At 45.8% G+C, this 18163-nt stretch overlaps 1 protein-coding gene across 1 annotated transcript; it reads left to right on the forward strand.

The window, feature by feature from the left end:
• Nucleotides 1-7916: 7916 nt before the first annotated feature.
• Nucleotides 7917-9254, forward strand: PNMA5 (PNMA family member 5; the record flags this gene model as incomplete). Its single annotated transcript, XM_079123656.1, has 1 exon — nt 7917-9254. The coding sequence occupies one exon, from the start codon at nt 7917-7919 to the stop codon at nt 9252-9254; it is 1338 nt and encodes a 445-aa protein (XP_078979782.1).
• Nucleotides 9255-18163: the final 8909 nt, after the last annotated feature.

The raw sequence follows: 18163 nt of genomic DNA on the forward strand, positions 1-18163 counted from the left end.
ACACTGTAGCTGACCATCTACCAGCAGGTGGGGTTGACACTGTTGACACTGCCCGCTATCATGGATTATTCCCGACCTGGAGGTCACCATCCCTAGTGAGGCAGCTCCCTTCTTGGGACACTGCATTATCAAGTTCCTCTCAGGCATCAGGCTACTGAAGCCTAAGAGGTTTGAACAGTATAGTATAATTTCATTGTAGGATTTTTTAATTAGTAGTATTATTACCATTATTCCTACCTTTATTTTTAAAATTATTTTTCTCACTCTATTTTCCTCTTACTTTCTGTTTCCTTGGAGACTGATTCTCCCTTTTCTCATGCTAAAAACCAATTTCTTTTAATTCCACTTTCACTATTCCTATGACCTAGAACCACTATAGACTCACTTATTATCTCATTAACATTATATCCTACACCCCTCCCCATCCTCTTTGTCCACCATTAGAAATTGTGGTCATTATTACAAACCTATTGTTTATGCTGGAGATAATAATTGAACTCATCATCTCTGTTTACAAAGAAAATATTGTTAATACCTTAATAGGGAATATCTGGGTTAAGGATGCATATTGTTTGTATTGTATGCTACTAATATTGATCTCCCACTTTAAGGTGAGGTATTGGAAACCTGCAGGGATATTATAAGTTTATAGGCAGAAAACTGCAATACCTTGGATTCGCATGGTTAGAGGGGAAGATACATGAACAACATGAAAAACAAGGGAAGAATGTGTCCCAAACAAACCTAGTGCTATGTCAATAGAATCCAATGACAGCATGGTAGATGAAATGTCAGAAAGGGAGTATAGAGTGTACATAATTAAAGTGATCAGAGAGCAAAGGATGAGATAAGAGAGCAATTACAGGCAATGAATGATCACACTAATAAACAGTTAAAAGAGCAAATGCAGGATGTAAGAGATCATTTCAATAAAGAGAGATTCTGTAAAAACAAACAGAAATCCTTGAAATGAAGGAAACAATAAACCAAATTAAAAACTCAATACAAAGCATCACCAACAGACTAGATCACTTGGAAGACAGAACCTCAGACAATGAAGACAAAATATTTAATCTTGAAAACAATGTTGAGCAAACAGAAAAGATGGTAAGATATCATGATCAGAACTTCCAAGAAGTATGGGATATCATGAAAAGACCAAATTTAAGAATTATTGGGATTGAGGAAGGCCAAGAGATATAAACCAAAAGAATGAACAATCTATTCAATGAAATAATATCAGAAAATTCCCCAAATCTGAAGAATAGATTGGAAAATCAAGTTACAACAGGATTGTGGGACACGAAATGTACAAAATTACAACAGATCCATACCAAGTCACATTATAATGAAAATACCTAACATACAAAATAAAGATAGAATTTTAAAGGTTGCGAGAGAAAAGCATCAGATTTACATATAGGGGGAAACCAATACGAATATAAGAAGGTTTCTCAACCCATACCCTAAAAGCTGGAAGGGCCTGGAACAACATATTTCAAGCTCTGAAAAAAAAAATGGTTGCCAACCAAGAATCCTATACCCAGCAAAACTTATCTTCGGGTTTGAAGACAAAATAAAATCTTTCCATGATAAAAGTTAAAAGAATTTACAAATTGAAAACCTGCACTACAGAACATTCTCAGCAAAATATTCCATGAGGAGGAAATGAAAAACAATGATGCAAATCAGCAATGGGAGGAACTACCCTACAGGAAAAGCCAATTAAAGGTGAAACCAAGTCAAGTTAAAAACTAAAAATAAGCAGGAATTCCAGGAAATCAACCAAAAATAAGCAGGAATTCAGGAAATGACCAAGAATACAAGTTACATCTCAAATATAACTCTGAATGTTAGACTGACAGATTGGATTAAAAAAAGACCCAATAATATGCTGCCTTCAAGACACTCATCTCATAGAAAATGACACCTGCAGACTAAAGGTAAAAGGATGGGAAAAAACCTACCACGCACATGGACTCAGTAAAGAAGTGGGGATTTCCATCCTCATATCAGATAAAGCGGACTTCAAGCCAAAGTTAGTCAGAAAGGATAAAGAAGGACATTTCATACTGCTTAAGGGAAACATAAATCAGCAACACATAACAATCATAAATATTTATGCCCCAAACAATGGCTCATCCATGTACGTCAAACAAATCCTTCTCAATTCCAGGAACCAAACAGACCACAACACAATAATACTAGGTGACACTAATACACCTCTCTCACCATTGGACAGATCTTCCAAACAGAAACTGAACAAAGAAACCACAGAACTCAATAACACAATCAATAATTTAGACTTAACAGGCATATATAGAATATTCCATCCATCAACAAGCAAATACACTTTCTTCTCAGCAGCACATGGATCCTTCTCTAAAACAGACCATATGTTATGCCACAAAGCTACTCTTAGCAAATACAAAAAGATATACTATTACCTTGTATTCTGTCAGATCATAATGGAATGAAATTAGAAATCAATGATAAAATAAAAAACAGAAACTACTCCAACACCTGGAACTAAATAATATGTTATTGAATGATGCATGGATAGCAGAAGACATCATGGAGGAAATAAAAAATTCTTAAAGGTTAACGAGAACAATGATACAACATATCAAAATCTCTGGGATGCTATGAAAGCAGTACTAAGAGAAAATTCATTGCATAGAGTGCATTCAATAAAAGAAGAAAAGTCAACAAATAAATGGCTTAACATTACAGCTCAAAGCCCTAGAAAAAGAACAGATCAACAACAAAAGTAGTAGAAGACAGGAAATAATTAAAATCAGAGCTGAAATCAATGAAATTGAAATGATAGAAACAATTCAAAAAATTGACAAAACAAAAAGTTGGTTCTTTGAAAAAATAAACAAAATTGATAAAACCTTAGCCACACTAACAAAGAGGAGAGACAAAACTCAAATTACTAATTACTATAAATTCATGATGAAAAAGGAAATATCATGACAAACACTATTGAAACACAAAACATAATTAGAAGCTATTTTGAAAAATCTATACTCCAACAAAATAGAAAATCTCGAAGACATTGACAGGTTTCTAGAGATGTATGATCCACTCAAACTGAATCAGGAGGACATACGCAATTTAAATTGATCAACTTCAAGCAATGAAATTGAAGAAGTTATCAAAAGCCTACCAACAAAGAAAAGTCTAGGACCAGATGGATTCTCAGCCAAATTCTACAAGACCTTCAAAGAAGAACTCATTCCAATACTCCTCAAAGTATTCCATAAAATTGAAGAGGGGGGAACCCTTCCAAACTCATTCTATGAAGCTAATATCACCATGATACCAAAACCAGACAGAGAAACATCAAAGAAAGAAAACTTCAGACCAATATCCATAATGAACATAGATGCAAAAATTCTTAACAAAATTTTAGCAAATCACTTACAAAAACATATTTAAAAAGATAGTGCACCATGATCAAGTGGATTTCATCCCAGGGATGCAAGGTTGCTTCAATATCTGGAAATCAATAAATGTAATTCACCACATCAACAGACTTAAAGTTAAGAATCATATGATTATTTCAATAGATGCAGAACAAACATTTGATAAAACACAGCATCCCTTCATGCTCAAAACACTAGAAAAGATAGGGACAGTAGGAACATACCTCAACATTGTAAAGGCCATCTATGCTAAGCCCATGGCCAATATCATTCTAAATGCAGAGAAACTGAAAGCATTCCCCCTAAAAACTGGAACAAGACAAGAATGCCCTCTTTCACCCCTTCTATTCAACTTAAAACTCTAGCCAGAGCAATCAGACAGACCAAAGAAATTAAAGGGATATGAATAGGAAAGGAAGATGTCAAACTATCACTCTTTGCTGAGTGTTATGGTTCGGATGTGAGATGTCCCCCAAAAACTTGTGAGTGAGACAATGCAAGAAGGTTCAGAGGAGAAATGCTTGAGTTGTGAGAGCCTTAACCCAGTCAGTGAATTGATCCCCTGATGGGACTGACTGCGTGGTAACTGAAGGCAGGTAGGGTGTGGCTGGAGGAGGTGGGCATTGCAGATGAGCCTTTAAGGTATATATTTTGTACCTGATGAATGCATTCTCCCTCTGCTTACTGATCATCATGTGAGCTGCTCCACTCTCTCTCTCTTCATATATAGATAGATAGAGATATAATATGTGTGTAACACATATATTTATTTATTTATTTATTTTTACAATGCCTTTATTTTATTTATTTATTTGTTTGTTTGTTTGTTTTTATGTGATACTTAGGCTCAAACCCAATGCCTCACACAGAAGCAAATGCTCTACCCCTGAGCGACAACCCCAGCCCTCTGCCACACTCTTCCACCATGATGTTCTGTCTCAACCTTGAGCCCCAAGCAAGGGAGCTGACTGTCCATGGACTGAGACCTCTGAAACTGTGAGTCCCCAAATAAACTTTCCACCTCTAAAATTGTTCTAGTTGGGTCTTTTTGTAGCAGCAGTGAAAAAGCTCACTAATACACTGAGTATTCCAGAGGTGAGTGTGAGCTCTTTGAGTGGAATTGTGAAGGGTATTTATTTAATGAACTCTCCATGGTCTCTCTTCTTGAGCAGGGAATATTGTTCAGTGATCTTTGACTTAAAATTTTATCAAAAAATTCTAGAAAAGCCTGTTTTTTATTTTTATTCATGCGTTACAATTAAACCTAATCGTGGAATTCATTGAAGCCTTTTCTTTTTCTCCCAAATATAGCAGAACAAATTCATTTTTTTTTTCACCAAAATCCCACAACTTTTGACCCTGAAATGTAATCCCAGGCTTCAGAGCCTCTTAAAAACGTGTGGGAAGAGACCCACAGCATGGAGTTCCTGAGCTTTGGAAGACTCAGCTCAGTTCCAGACCTCCTGATTCAGAACCTGTATTTTTAGAGGGATTCGGGTTCAAGTTGCACTGTGTTACCTGTGTCCCATCCACAGCATTTTCCAGAACAGGTTTTGGACCCCTGAACAAATATCTGTCTTTCGTCTGCAAAAGAAATCCGTTTCGGAAACGGGCAGGAAGCAGTTTGTGTACGAGGCGGGTAATACTTGAACAATAATTGGTTGTGCAATCTTTTGACAGCTTTCTCTCGGGGCACCTTGAAAATTTCCATGCCCTTGTGAAATGCAGGAAGCAGCTGTATTTTTTTTTTTTTTTTTTTTTTTTTTTTTTTTTTTTTACCTCTTCCCTAGAACACAACCCAAATAAAAACTAAGCAGGGGACATGGCTTTTAATCAATAAGCATCCACTGGGCCAGTTCTTTGTGCCCAACCTGTCCTGTGCACTCAGCCTTGTATTTTGCACTCGACCCTATACTTTGCACATAGCCGTATACATTGCACCCGGCCCTGTACTTTGCACTCGGCCCTGTGGTGGCAGTTTGAATATAGAAATGAGAGTGACTGGTGGCTGTGATGCTACAGCTCCTGTCCAATGAGGGAGTGACATGTGCAGCAGTAGCCGCAATGGCTTCTGGGCCTGATGCGGCACGTGGCCGGCTGGGCAGTCTCTGTTAAGCCAATACGACAACTGGACCTGGACTTATTGCACAATGTAAGCGGTTCCCTGCTCATTTCGAATTTCCCGTCAACCCCAAGTACAGAATAGAAAGGGACGGGGGAGCAAAGTGAGAATCCTGCTTTGGGGGGATGGGGAGAAGTGAGGGTGACACTGCCAGGGCGCAGGTGCGAGAGGGCCGTGTGCAGCTCGGGGAGTGGGGGGTTGTCACCCTATATATGTTCTTGCCGCCGCACTCTCGTGCTCCATTCTGTACGGAGGCGGACACAGTGGCAGAGCTGTGGTGGCTACATCCAAGGGAACTCTCGTCTTCAGGTATGGTGCTGGGCCCAGGGTACAGACAGAAACCCAGATCACAGCGAATTCTCCCCAGTGACCCTTAGTGTTTTCCACAGTATCCCAGGTGCCAGTGGTCAGAAGTTTTTTCTGGAAGTTAGATCCCAGTATATCAGACCCAGAACTCCAAGGGTCTTCTAAAATTTCTAGCAATGCAACAAACCTAGAAAATAAAGGGGGACCTGTTGGACTTGGCTCCTTCCCCTCCTGACCTCTGTGCCCATTATCAGTGACTAGATGTATTCCTAATCTGGAATGGGGGATATGTGAGGTGGTGGGGGATTTATTTAAACGGTATGGATCATATGGGCGTTTTTTGTTATTTTGAGATGGGAATCTCTCACTATGTCGTCGCCTGGGTTCCAGTACTCCTCCTGCCTCAGCCTCGGCAATAGCTGGGATTCTCGGCAGGCGGCTACTGTGACTGGCTTTTTACCGGCTTTTAGATAATTGGGGGATGGGGAGCTGAAAAAGTCGGGGTGGGGATATTACAGGGACATTCTTAGAGGTGGGGCTTTGGAGGGGCGGGGCTTCGAAGGGGAGGGGCTCGTGAGGCGAGGTTTGGGAGGGGTGGGGCTTGGAGGGGAGGGACTTGGAATGGGCGGGGCTTACAGAAGGGTGGGGCTTTGGAGGGGAGGGGCTTGAAAGGGGGGGTTTGGTGTGGAGCAGGGCTTGATGAGTGGGGTTTGTAGTGAGGATAGGGAAGCCGCCTGCTAGGATCCCTTCGGCCCCAACAGAAGCTCAAACAGTTGAGCAGTTTCTCCTATCACTGCACAAGGGGCCTTGTGGACACTCGTGCAGCTCAGAATTAGCACACACTGTGCAGGGGCTTTCAGGACAGAAGCCTAGTAAAAATACCTCTACCTTGCCTTGACAGATCCATTGGAGCAGGATCCACCACCCGTGGCCTGGGAACTTCTAGCTCTGAGTGGACAGAGCTAGAAGGCTGACTGTCTAGTGCCAACCGTATCAGGCACCTGCACTCCAGTGGGGCGCTAGGCAGCAGGGTGAGCAGCTGCGAGGTGGGGTATGTTGGGAAGAACCTCTGTAACTCTGGCAAAGAGTGGGATAGTCTGCCTGCCAGGATTCACAGACTCTGCAGCATAGGTGAGAGTTGTCTTTCCTGTAGTGTAGCAGTAGAGGCACTTTCTGGGTTCCTTTTCTGCCTCTGATTCCAGCTTCCACACAATTTGAAACTATAAGCTTTGCTTTTTTTTCAGTGCTCACTCCTCGCTCCCTGCTCACCTCACACCCCATCTCCCTGTTCCTCTTTCACCCTCCATTGCTAGGAGGCTTCATTGGCTGGAGGTGAATGACATCACCTATTGCTCCTCAAGGGCTCTAACCTTTCCACACAACACTCCCTATGATAGAAACCCATGGTCCACGCTGTTCTGGGTATCCATGACAACACTGCAGCTTGTCACACACTCTCCACACCCACCACTCTCATTACCTTGTGCATAGCTCCCACCATCTTTCTCATATGTCACACATTTCCTGAGATAGGGGGAGCTCTGTATCCCTGCTTCCACCCTTCACCTCAGTGAGAAGGGTGTTCTCGTGACCAGGACCTGCACAATTCCAAGCAGGTAGCAGGACATTCCTGCCCTCTACTGCCAAAGAGGGCTGCTGCAGTGTCTCTAGACATCAGGCCCTACCTCCTGACGTTGGCGTTTTCACCACAGGCCCCTGAATCCCACGAAGCAGAGTCCCTGGACTTCCAAGGAGAAACCCACAGCAGGAAGGGGTGAGGTAGGTAGCTTTGTGTGGGGAGATCCTCTACAAAATGATTGCAGGACTCTGGGGAAGCAGGGACTAAGTGTCTGAGGGGAGATGGGGATAGAGAAGGAACTCTTGGTGGGGGTGGGGAGCAAGCATTAACAATGTTCTCACCCCATTTGAATTACAGGTTGTGGAAACCTGGGACACTTCTACCTTCCTACTTAGTATTGGCTCAAAATTCTTTGAGCACTTCTAGAACTGAGTGATTACTGCCCTCGTGTTAGATCAGTCCATAGAAAGAGGGAGCAATGGCTGTGACACTATTAGAAGATTGGTGCAAGGGGATGGACCTGGACCCCAGGAAAGCCCTGCTGATTGTGGGCATCCCTGTGGAGTGTAGTGAGGTTGAAATTAAGGAGACCTTGAAGGCAGGCTTACATCCCCTGTGTACATACAGGATGCTAGGCAGAATATTCAGGAGGGAAGACAATGCTAAGGCAGTCTTTGTTGAACTGGCTGACACTGTCAACTATGCTTCTATACCCAGTGAGATACCAGGAAAAGGGGGTGCCTGGGAAGTAGTGGTAAAACCTCGGAATCCAGATGATGAATTTATCAATAGGCTGAGTTACTTCCTGAAAGATGAAGGCCGGAGAATGGTAGATGTGGCCAAAACTCTGGGGTATAGCAGCCTTCCCATTGAGGGCATGGAGCCAGAGGACTTGGACCAAGTCAAACCACCAGTTTTACAGCCTCTGAGAGAAAGCATGTGGTACCGAAAGCTGAAAGTGTTTTCAGGGGGTGCTTTACCAGGCTCAGGTGAAGAGAGCTTTGAAGCTTGGCTAGAGCAGGTCACCGAGATGATGCAAATGTGGCAGGTGTCAGAGGTAGAGAAGAGGCGGCGCCTGCTAGAGAGCTTACGTGGCCCTGCATTGTCAATCATGCGGGTGCTCAGGGCCAATAATGACTCCATGACTGTGGAGCAGTGCCTGGATGCCCTAAGGCAGATCTTTGGGAATAAAGAGGACTGTAGAACCTCGCAGTTCAGGTTTCTTCAGACTTGTCAGAAGTCTGCAGAGAAGATCTCTGCTTTTTTGCTGCGCTTAGAGCCCCTGCTGCATAAAGCAGTGCAGCAGAGCCCGTTGTCAGTGCAAAGCACAGACATGATTCGCCTCAAACATATTCTAGCTCGGGCCTGCATGACCACTGCCCTGCGGGGCAAACTTGAGCTCTTAGATCAGCGAGGGTGCCCACCCACTTTTCTGGAATTAATGAAGCTCATTCGAGATGAAGAGGAGTGGGAGACCACTGTGGCAGTGATGAAAGAGAAGCAGAGGCAAGTAGGACGGGGCCGCAGACCCTCTGGCAGACAGGCAGTAGCAGAAGCAGGTGTCTCTGCAGTTCAGGTCACGGTGCACGCAGGGTCTTTCAGTGAAAACAGCACCCAGACTGCACAGGAAGGTGCATCCCCGTCACTGAAGCGCAGACGACTGCCCTGTGAACACTGCACCGGAGGCAAAGGCCATAGCCAGGCAGCATGTCCCAAGGCTGAGAACCAATCTCCCGCTAAGCAGAGGCCAACAATTGCTGCAGAAGGGTTGGGAAACGAGGAAGGGGCTGGGGGCGTGAGCCACCCCAAGCCCTAGGAAGCATAGGCTCAGGAGATCCCAGCACTCCTTTCCCTCGTAAGCAGCAGACAGATCTTAAAAAGGGGAAGGAACAGCCAAGGCAAAGAGCGAGAGATCCATGTGGGGCAGGACCCAGTTGGCAGGCTGAGGTCCAGCCTCCTGACCCTCTACCAGTGGGAAGGGGCTTCATCAAACAGGAGAAAAGCACATGCTGCTCAGGGAAGGCCCAGGGCACAGTCCCCAGGAAGTGCCAGAATACCAAGCAGGGAGCTGCCCCACCCTGCACATGGGAGTCCCAAGTCTCCTGCAGAGACCCCAGCGACGCAGAGTGTGAAGATGGTGAGACCGGGCACTCTGGCCTGGCTGTCTGCACTGCCATCTGGCCACCTCTAAGTTCCCACACTATGGACTCAGAGCTCACCATGCCCAGCAGACACCAGGACATACGGAGCATGGAGGAGCCTGCCCCAGGGCCATCCCTGTCAGAAGGAGCAGGAGCCCCTGAGCAAGAGCTGCAAGAGAGAGAAATAATGCTCCGCAGGGGAGGCCGCACAGTCCAGCCTGTCTTCAGGATCATCTACACTGCCCTAGGGGAGCCCCAGGAAGGCAGTACCCTTGAACCCCTGCGCCCCTAAAGGCCGGGTCTCTGGACCCAAGAGCCCTGGGTGCCCAGCACCAGCCCAGAGGCAGTTTCCTCCCCTGCAGCCTGACGGGGCTGTGTGGGCAAGGACACTAAAAACTGAGAAGACCCCCTCATGGGGACATTGGCACCCAGTAGGTCAGTGCCCCAGAGCTGTCTTGGGAGTGAGTGGGTGTGGAAGGCAGCTTTTGTTCCAAAGAGGAGCAGGTAGAGAGGAGTGGGAGGAGATGAGGGAGGACTTGGAGGGGGGCAGTTTGTTCTGTTTCGTTTGTGCAGGACCACTGGAGAACTGGAGAAAGCAAGCAGAGAGAACTGGGGCCTGGCATGGCAAATCGCTACTCAAGACCTGTCAACACCAGGGTCAAACCAAACCCTGCCAGACTAGGACTGCAGGCCCAGAGGCACCCCTGAGTGGCCCGGCCCAGCCTAGATGGGGGGCCTGAAGATGCCTGCCACCTGCACTGGACTGGGAGACATTGGGGGAAAGAGTTCATCTCAAGGGTGCCAGCTGCCTGGCTCCCCCAACAGGCGACACCCCACCCTGATTCACCGTCCCCAGGACAGGCAGCTCCCTGTCCCGGGAAGCCCACCCTTATCCGTAGGCCCCATAGTGACCCACGTGTCCAATGCCTGCCCCCACACTAGCCATCGTTCCTGTGCAAAGCCGTGAGGTGTGTGTGAAGCCCGGGCGGAGGTCCCTGCCCTCGCCGCCGGCCACCTCCAGGCCCGGGCTCGTGCCGTGAGCTTCTGGGCGAGCCAAGGCCCTGCTCGCTCCTGTCCAGTGTCGTGAGCTCAACCTCTGCTTTCTCGGTGTAGATCTAGGCCAGCTGCCTGCCGCTTGTTCTCGTGGAGATGTGTGTGTGTGTTCTTATCTGAGCAGTTCCTCCCAGGAGGCCCTGAGCCCAGTCCCCAGGAGACGGAGACCCGGCCGGCGGGAAGGATGGACGGCGAGGGCGTGGCTGACGCCCACGGCGTGGTGGTGACTGCGGCCTCGCCTCGGGCAGGAAGCACCGGACCTTGGATGGAGGGGGAGGGCCCGGGCCTGCGCGTGGACGTTCCAGCCCTGTTGTCGCTTGTGACTCAGTTTCCTCGGCTTTGGGGGTGTTCCCTGTCGTGCTTTGCAGTGTGCCGTGACTGTCCTGTGCCAGCCGTGTAGGGCAGGGGCCGCCCCACAGCAAGTCAGCCAGCCCCTCAGGGGGTTCCCGGTTGGAAGTGAGTGCTCATTGCCAGAGGCCATGGTCCTGGCGAGAGGCAGACCTGGGGCCCTCAGGAAGGGAGAAGGTGGCCGGAGGGCCCCAGCGTGGCGGCCAGCGAGGAGACACCTGTCTGCAGCCCCAGGAGGAGGGGGGCCCGGGACCTGTGGCCTCGAGTGGTCGTGAGGAGTCCCTTTAGGTGTTGTCATCCCCTTCTCTTCAATGGTTTCTGTACATGTTTCTCTTCAATAAATCTCATGGATGTTCCAGCTGAGTCTTGTGCTTCCATTAGGGATGGGATGGGGCGAGCGGAGGGGACACAGTGGCAGGGTTAAAATGTTGGGGTTCATGTGGGCAAGGTCCATCAAGTGCTATCGGGTTCCCTCGGTGGCCGGTGCCTGCTGAGTGCATGCAGGTGGGTGCAGGTGGGCATTACTTATTCCAGTGGAGTAATGTCAGAAGAGGTCAGCAAAACACAAGATTTACATCAGATCCAGTATTTCATAATATTCATTACAGAAGCAGCACAGGTTTCACGTAAATGTCATGGATCAAAATGCACACAGTTAAGATTTCAAAGTGAATCTTTCTGGTTAAACAGACACCAGGGCCGCATCTATAGTTCAGTGGCAGAGTGGTTGCCTAACACATGTGAGGCACTGGGTTCAATTCTCCCTAGCACCACTAATAAATAAATAAAAGTATTCTGACCATTGGCACTGTCTGCCTGGCTCCCCTGGTCCCTTGGGAATGAGTGGGTGAGGCATTGAAGTGAGGGTGCAGGACCGCAGGATCCCTGGCAGTGCACTGGAGGTGGGGGGGAATGGGGCATCCAGCCAGGTCAGAGAGGCCACATGTGAGCTGCCCAGCTAGCAGACCAGGTCAGGGAAGGGCCTGTGAGTGTGAGGGCATGTGTGTGATCATTTGTGTTAGTAAGAATTTCTGAGTGACTATGAATGTATGCATGAGACATTATATGTCACTGAATTGGTGTGCATCATTGATGTATGAATGATAGCATGAGTATAATTATGTGTGAGAGTAAGTGCTCTGATATCATGTGTCCCTGTGTGTGAGGGTGTCATTGAATTTGAACATGTGGATCATTTTGTGTGAATGTGTGGTGTCACTGGGTGTGTATTGCATGCAATGGCAGTGTTCAGTGAGAACTTGTAAGTATACTGTGATGTGACTGCATCATTGACTGAGTGTTAGTGAATGGGTGTGAGCAGGTATGTTGGATGCTTGGTGGGTTTTACTTCCTTAAAGGATCAAATGAGAGAGTTGGGAAGAAGGTACTTTGAGGTAAAGCTTCTTCCCCACCAACCCTGAACAGTGTGACCCCCAAGGGCCTCCAGCCCACCAGCCCTACAGAAGCCTCTTGTCTCCTTCATCCCTGTCTGGCCTTGGCACGTGCCCACTGGCAGAGCTCTCTACAGCATGTTAAGGTGCAAACTGCTCACAAGGTGTTCTTTGTGGGTTATATGTTTTCTGGAGATACAAACATCCACCCAAGTGCTTACATGTGTGGATCAACCACCTTGTAATTGTATGTTTGTCAAGTCACAGATGAATATCAAGGACAAAGAAAATCTAGAAGCCAAGCTGGGACTTCCTGTGTCTTCTCCCATGAGCCCTCTCCCCTGCAGTGGCCTATCTATGCCTCTAGCCATCTGTTCCTAAACTTAGGATTGCCTGCTCTTGGAGCATGTGTGGCAGTCACTTTTCCAGCCTCCATGGCAGGGGTAACAGGATAAAGGTCACACCCTGGGCAGCCTGGCTTCCCATGGGTCCTGGAAATCAGCAGGTGCAGGGCCATCCCATTCTCAGCCCTCAGTCGTCTATCACAGAGCAGGATATATTGGAATGAGATGAGTGAGCTTGTCTCTCTCCACTTGTCCTTGCCCCATCCATGCAAGACCCCACCCAGACCCCTGGCTCCTGTACTTTTGAATGGGTTATACAAGGGTCAAAGCCCAGGTACCTGATGATTGCTTCCTGGGCTTGGAGGTCCCTGGGGCTAGGGGGCCCTGAGTCATGTGCCCCCAGGTTCTCCCTGGCCAGGTTGGATCTGCACCTGGGTGAAAACTCATCTGAGCTTTTCTCCACCTGAATTACCCATCATTTGATACATGGCCTGTCCAAAGGGCACCATCTTTCTCCAGACCCTACTCCCTCCTCTTGGAGCTTGGAGTGTGGCCTGCTTCCTCAGCCTCCTACACATAGCAGCCCTGCAAGTGCTCTGACTGCCAGCACCTCCAGCTGCCCTGCACCATGCCCCAGCTCCCTGCCTGGGCTCAAATTCAGGGCTCAAATTCTTATAGCAGAAAGCCACAGGTCCTTATATCCCCAGGTCCTCACTGCAAGTCACAGTCTCCACAGCAAAGAGGGGAGAACAGTCTGCAGGAAGATCATTTTCATGACCTGGTGATGGGGGTGGGCGGGTGGATTGCTCTGGCAGCAGCTAGACTGAGTAAGCCCAAGGGTTATCCCATTTCTGGATCAATGGCACAGAGGACCAGCAGGCTGCAGAAACTTGAGGCAGGAAGGAACCCCTCCCCAATCCCATCCAAAGTCTCACAGCCGTCACTGTAACTGAATCTTCCAAAAAGGATCCACAGTTCTATCAAGTCAGTTGCTTCAGGATTGTGGAGAACATTATAATACCAGTGAATTCCATGAGCAGAACCCCCTGCCACACTATTTTCACTATGAAAGGGTTCCTTGACCAGAAGCAATGTTGTGCAGAATACCATGATGATGGATATAGCATTGTATAAGCCCACATATGGTAGTGTCGGCAGAAACACGGCATTTGGAGAGGTAAATCTCATGGTCAAGAGTTCAGATTCTGGGGCTGGGGTTGTGGCTCAGTCGTAGAGCATCTGCCTAGCACATGTAAGGCACTGTGTTCAATCCCCAGCACCACATAAACCTAAATAAACAAAGGTCCATCTGCGAATAAAATTTTAAAAAGAGTTCAATTTCTACTAAGGCCCACTAGTAGGCAAAGCTTATCTCTGAAAAGAAGGGTAGATAATGATGATGATAAAGTATCGCTCGAAAACCCTTAAAAGCCTGTGTCAACTCACCTATGGGGACTGCCTACCAAAGGCTTCAAAGTACAGCCCTATCTGCTACTGACATTTTAAGCACCACTAGGTATGCAGGATCCTATAGAACAAGAGGCAAAGCAGCCTAAACAGCAGCCTGGATCTGTTGCAGAACCTCCTCTCTCTTGGATGTAGGAGGAGCGAGAAGCAGCAATTTATTCTTTGCCTTAGAGGACCTATCTCAACATGCCACACACTGTTGGGTCCCTGCAAATTTCACTGAGATAGGAGGCCCCTGAATTTTATTCAGATTTATTTCCCACTCCATTACATGCAAATGTCTTAACAGTAAGTCTAGTACATGTATGATTACACAAATGGTGTGAATCTATATCGTGTACAACCATAGAAATGTAAAAGTTGTACTCCATTTGTGTACAATGAATCAAAATGCAGTCTGTACAAATAAAAATAAATAAATTTTTTTAGAAAGTAGGTCAAAAAAAGTAGTTGCAACTTCACACTCAGGCCATCTAATTAACATAATGTCATTAATGTAACAGCCAGTGTGATACCTCATGGAAGGGAAAGGTGATTAGGATTCCTGGAAGTAAATTCTGACACAGGCCTGGAGAGTTCATATACCTCTAGAATGTGACAGTGAGGGTGTATTCCTGGCTTTGACAGATGAAAGCAACCTGCCTTGGTTGGGGCTTGTGACAGTATTATAAAAAAAGCATTTGCCAGACCCACAGATGCATACCAGGTATAAGAAGATATGTTAATTTGTTTGAGCACTGAAGCCACATCTGTCACAGCAGCTGCAGTTGGAGTCACCACCTAGTTAAGCTTGTGATTGTCCACTGTCTTCTGCACAGGCCAAGTTGGAAAGGTGCACAGGGGTGTGGTGGGGATCCCCAACCATGCATCTTCCAAGTCCTGATGGTAGCACAGATCTCTGCAATCCCTATGGACGTGTTGCATTGTATTGATTTGCTATTTTCCTAGGTACAAGTAGCTCTAACAGTTTCCATTTGGCCTTTTCCACCATAATAGTCCCCACTCCACATAAGGGAACTAATTGGGGATTCTTCCAGCTGCTAAGCATGTCTACTCCAATTATGCATTTTGGAATTGAGGAATACCACAAGGTGGGTCAAGGGACTCCCTATGAGTCAGATCTGAGTCAAAACTCCATTGACCACCTGATTTCCATAAACCCCAACTCTGACTGGTAGGTCACAGTGACATTTTGGTTCTCCTAAAATTGGCATCAATTCATAGTCCCTCTGTGAAAGGTCTGAGTTTTTCTTTTCCCCAATGCACAGTTTCCCTGGTAAAAGGCTGTAGGTCACTTTGCAGAAAGCCAGAAGAAAGATTAACAATACAATTGTTAGTATGGTACTGAGGGCCTTCCTCAACCAGATGTGGGGTTTTACGTCTATGTTAAACTGCCTCAAGTCTGTGAACTGATTGAGTGCTATAACTCTATTTTTGTCATTTAAGTTAGATTTTGTTTCCTTGACCTCGAACTTTGCTGCTTATATAGATCAAGTAAGAATTTAGTAGGTTTCCTATCTACTTCATGCCCATGAAAACTATGATCAGCTTTCCTAATATGTAGGTCTGAGCAAGTCAGACTATCCTGTTTGCTACTTCGCTTCTGCTGTTGCACTCAGGATTCCCAGCTGAGTAGCTGTGGTTCCTAGGATAAGGTCCGGACTACAGAGAAGAGTGATCATAGAACTCTTTAATGATTCCAGGGCTCCACTGACAAACTTGTTTCTAAAAGTACTGGTGGCACCCGTGGCCACTCTCTTGAGCTGGTTTTACATGGTGCCTAAAGCTTCTCCTGGCAAAAATTCCATGTTCCTTGTATCTCTAACTTTCAGGGGTCTCCACTGCAGCTTTGGCTCCACTATCGCTGTGTAATACATCATTGTTTCAGGGTCTAGTTTAGGGTTTGGCCTACAGTGGGTGCTCAGGAAATATTTAAATTATTATACGAACAAATAAGAAACTTCAATTCAGAGGTCCCCTCCCCCAGGACACCACCCTTGACTCCAAAATCCAGGTTACACACCTTTTCTCCATGCTCCTCTAGTAGTTACTACCAAAATGGGATTTTTGCCTTGCCTTTCCCTCCATGAAATCACCATTCTGTGAGTTAACAGTCTGCGCCTGTTTTGATCCCTGATGTATCCCTGTGCCCCACGCAAGACCTGGCAGGATGCGGAAAGAATCAACCACCTTGGGGATGGACATGAATATAGAACACCATAAAAAAAGGAGCTGGAAGATACCCTTCTTGTATTTAGCAAACTCCTATTTAAGTTATATATCATCTTCTTGGGAAAAGCTGGCCATCAAGCCCAGAATAGTTCACTATATTAAAGCATTTTTCCTACCCTGTATGTTTTCCTTAGAGCACTTATCACAATGGTATGCTATAAGCATCACCAAAGTCTAAACTGGGTCTGCTTTACTGGAAGGGGATATCCATATCTAGCACATTGGTAGAAAATAGCAAGTAAATGCTTGTTTAGAGATTAAGTGACAAAGTGGCACACCAAGGTGTTGGTCCAAAAGAAAGCACTAATGGACAGACAAGGAGTTGACTGGCAGCAGCATGTCATATCAAACCAACATACACTGGATGGCTGGTACAGCAGAAGCTGGTCTGAGATGATTTACTAAGAGCCTTTGTGAAGAGCACAGTGTACAGTGAACTTCGTAGGTGATGAGCAAGGTGGAGCAGGCAGAGAGAGAGGCAATTTTGAAGGAGAATGCATCATACAGACAGGCTGCAAACAGCAAATGGCAGGGTGGACAGTGACCATGGCAGAGACCCAAAGCAGCTGCTCAAGAAGAACCCAATGAAGTATGTATTCAAAGCAAAGCATGGTGCCAGAAAACAAGCCTTCATAAATTCAAAGGAACTGAAGTCATGCAAAATATGTTCCTCAACCACCACATAATGAAGTTAAAAATCAGTAACAGAAAGTAAGTTTGGAAATTCACATTAAACAACAATCCTAAAAAAACAGTGGGTCAAAGAAGTCACAGTGAAATTAGAAAATCTGTTGAGATGAATGAAAACATAACATGCAGCTAATGCAGTAATAAGAGAAAAATTTATAGCTATGAATGCATATACTAAAAATGATCTCAAGTCAAAAACTCAATTTTACTCCTTAAGGAACTAGAAAAAGAGCAAACTATCACCTTCAAGCAGACTGAGGAGAGTAGAAGCAAAAAAGAGAAAAAAAAAAAAAAAAGACAAGCAAACTAAATCCAAAGTAAGTAGAAGGAAGTAATAAACAAGTAGATATTAATGAAACAGTAGAAAATGACAGAAAATCAATGACAAAAGAGTAAATGTTTTCATTTGAAAGGAATAAAATAAACACCCATTTAACAAGACCAATTAAGTAAAGCATGCCTTGGTAAAGACACTCATGGGAAGAAGGCAGATGAGCCTCACTGGCAGAGTCCTTGGTAGGGTCAAAACTCACCAACACGGCTCAGAGAATGGGGTGAGTGTTTGAAAGTAGAGGGCCCTGGTAAGGGGCCTGGAGCAGAAGGCATTCAGAGGCATAAAACCATGGGAAGAACAAATTTGGAGGTAGGTTTGGGATATTCCCAGTGAGAGGAGACTGCAGAGAAACTTCACCAGAGGAATGTGTCCTGTGGAGGAAATATATAGTCCAAAGATATTCATAAGAAAAGAGCAGGCCTCAGAAGACTATAAATGGGGATGAATGGGTAAGGGGCCCTCATGGGTATAGATTCAGGGTGGGGAACAGGAAATAGGAGTAGGGATACTGGAGGACCAATACTGGGACCAGTTTGCTTGGTGGGAAATTGGTCTGTTAGTTAATTTTCACAGTGACATTACCGTGCTTTTCTTTGTGTCACACGCTATCATCAACTGAGACAGAAATACCTAGTTAGAAGCTAGCACTATAATCCTTTTCTCTTGAATTAGTAAAAGCTCTTTCTCTTTTCCTAATTGCATCCATTTTAGCCAAAAGGGGGTTG

Source organism: Sciurus vulgaris (genome assembly GCF_902686455.1).
Source record: "Sciurus vulgaris genome assembly, chromosome: X".
Lineage (NCBI taxonomy): Eukaryota > Metazoa > Chordata > Mammalia > Rodentia > Sciuridae > Sciurus > Sciurus vulgaris.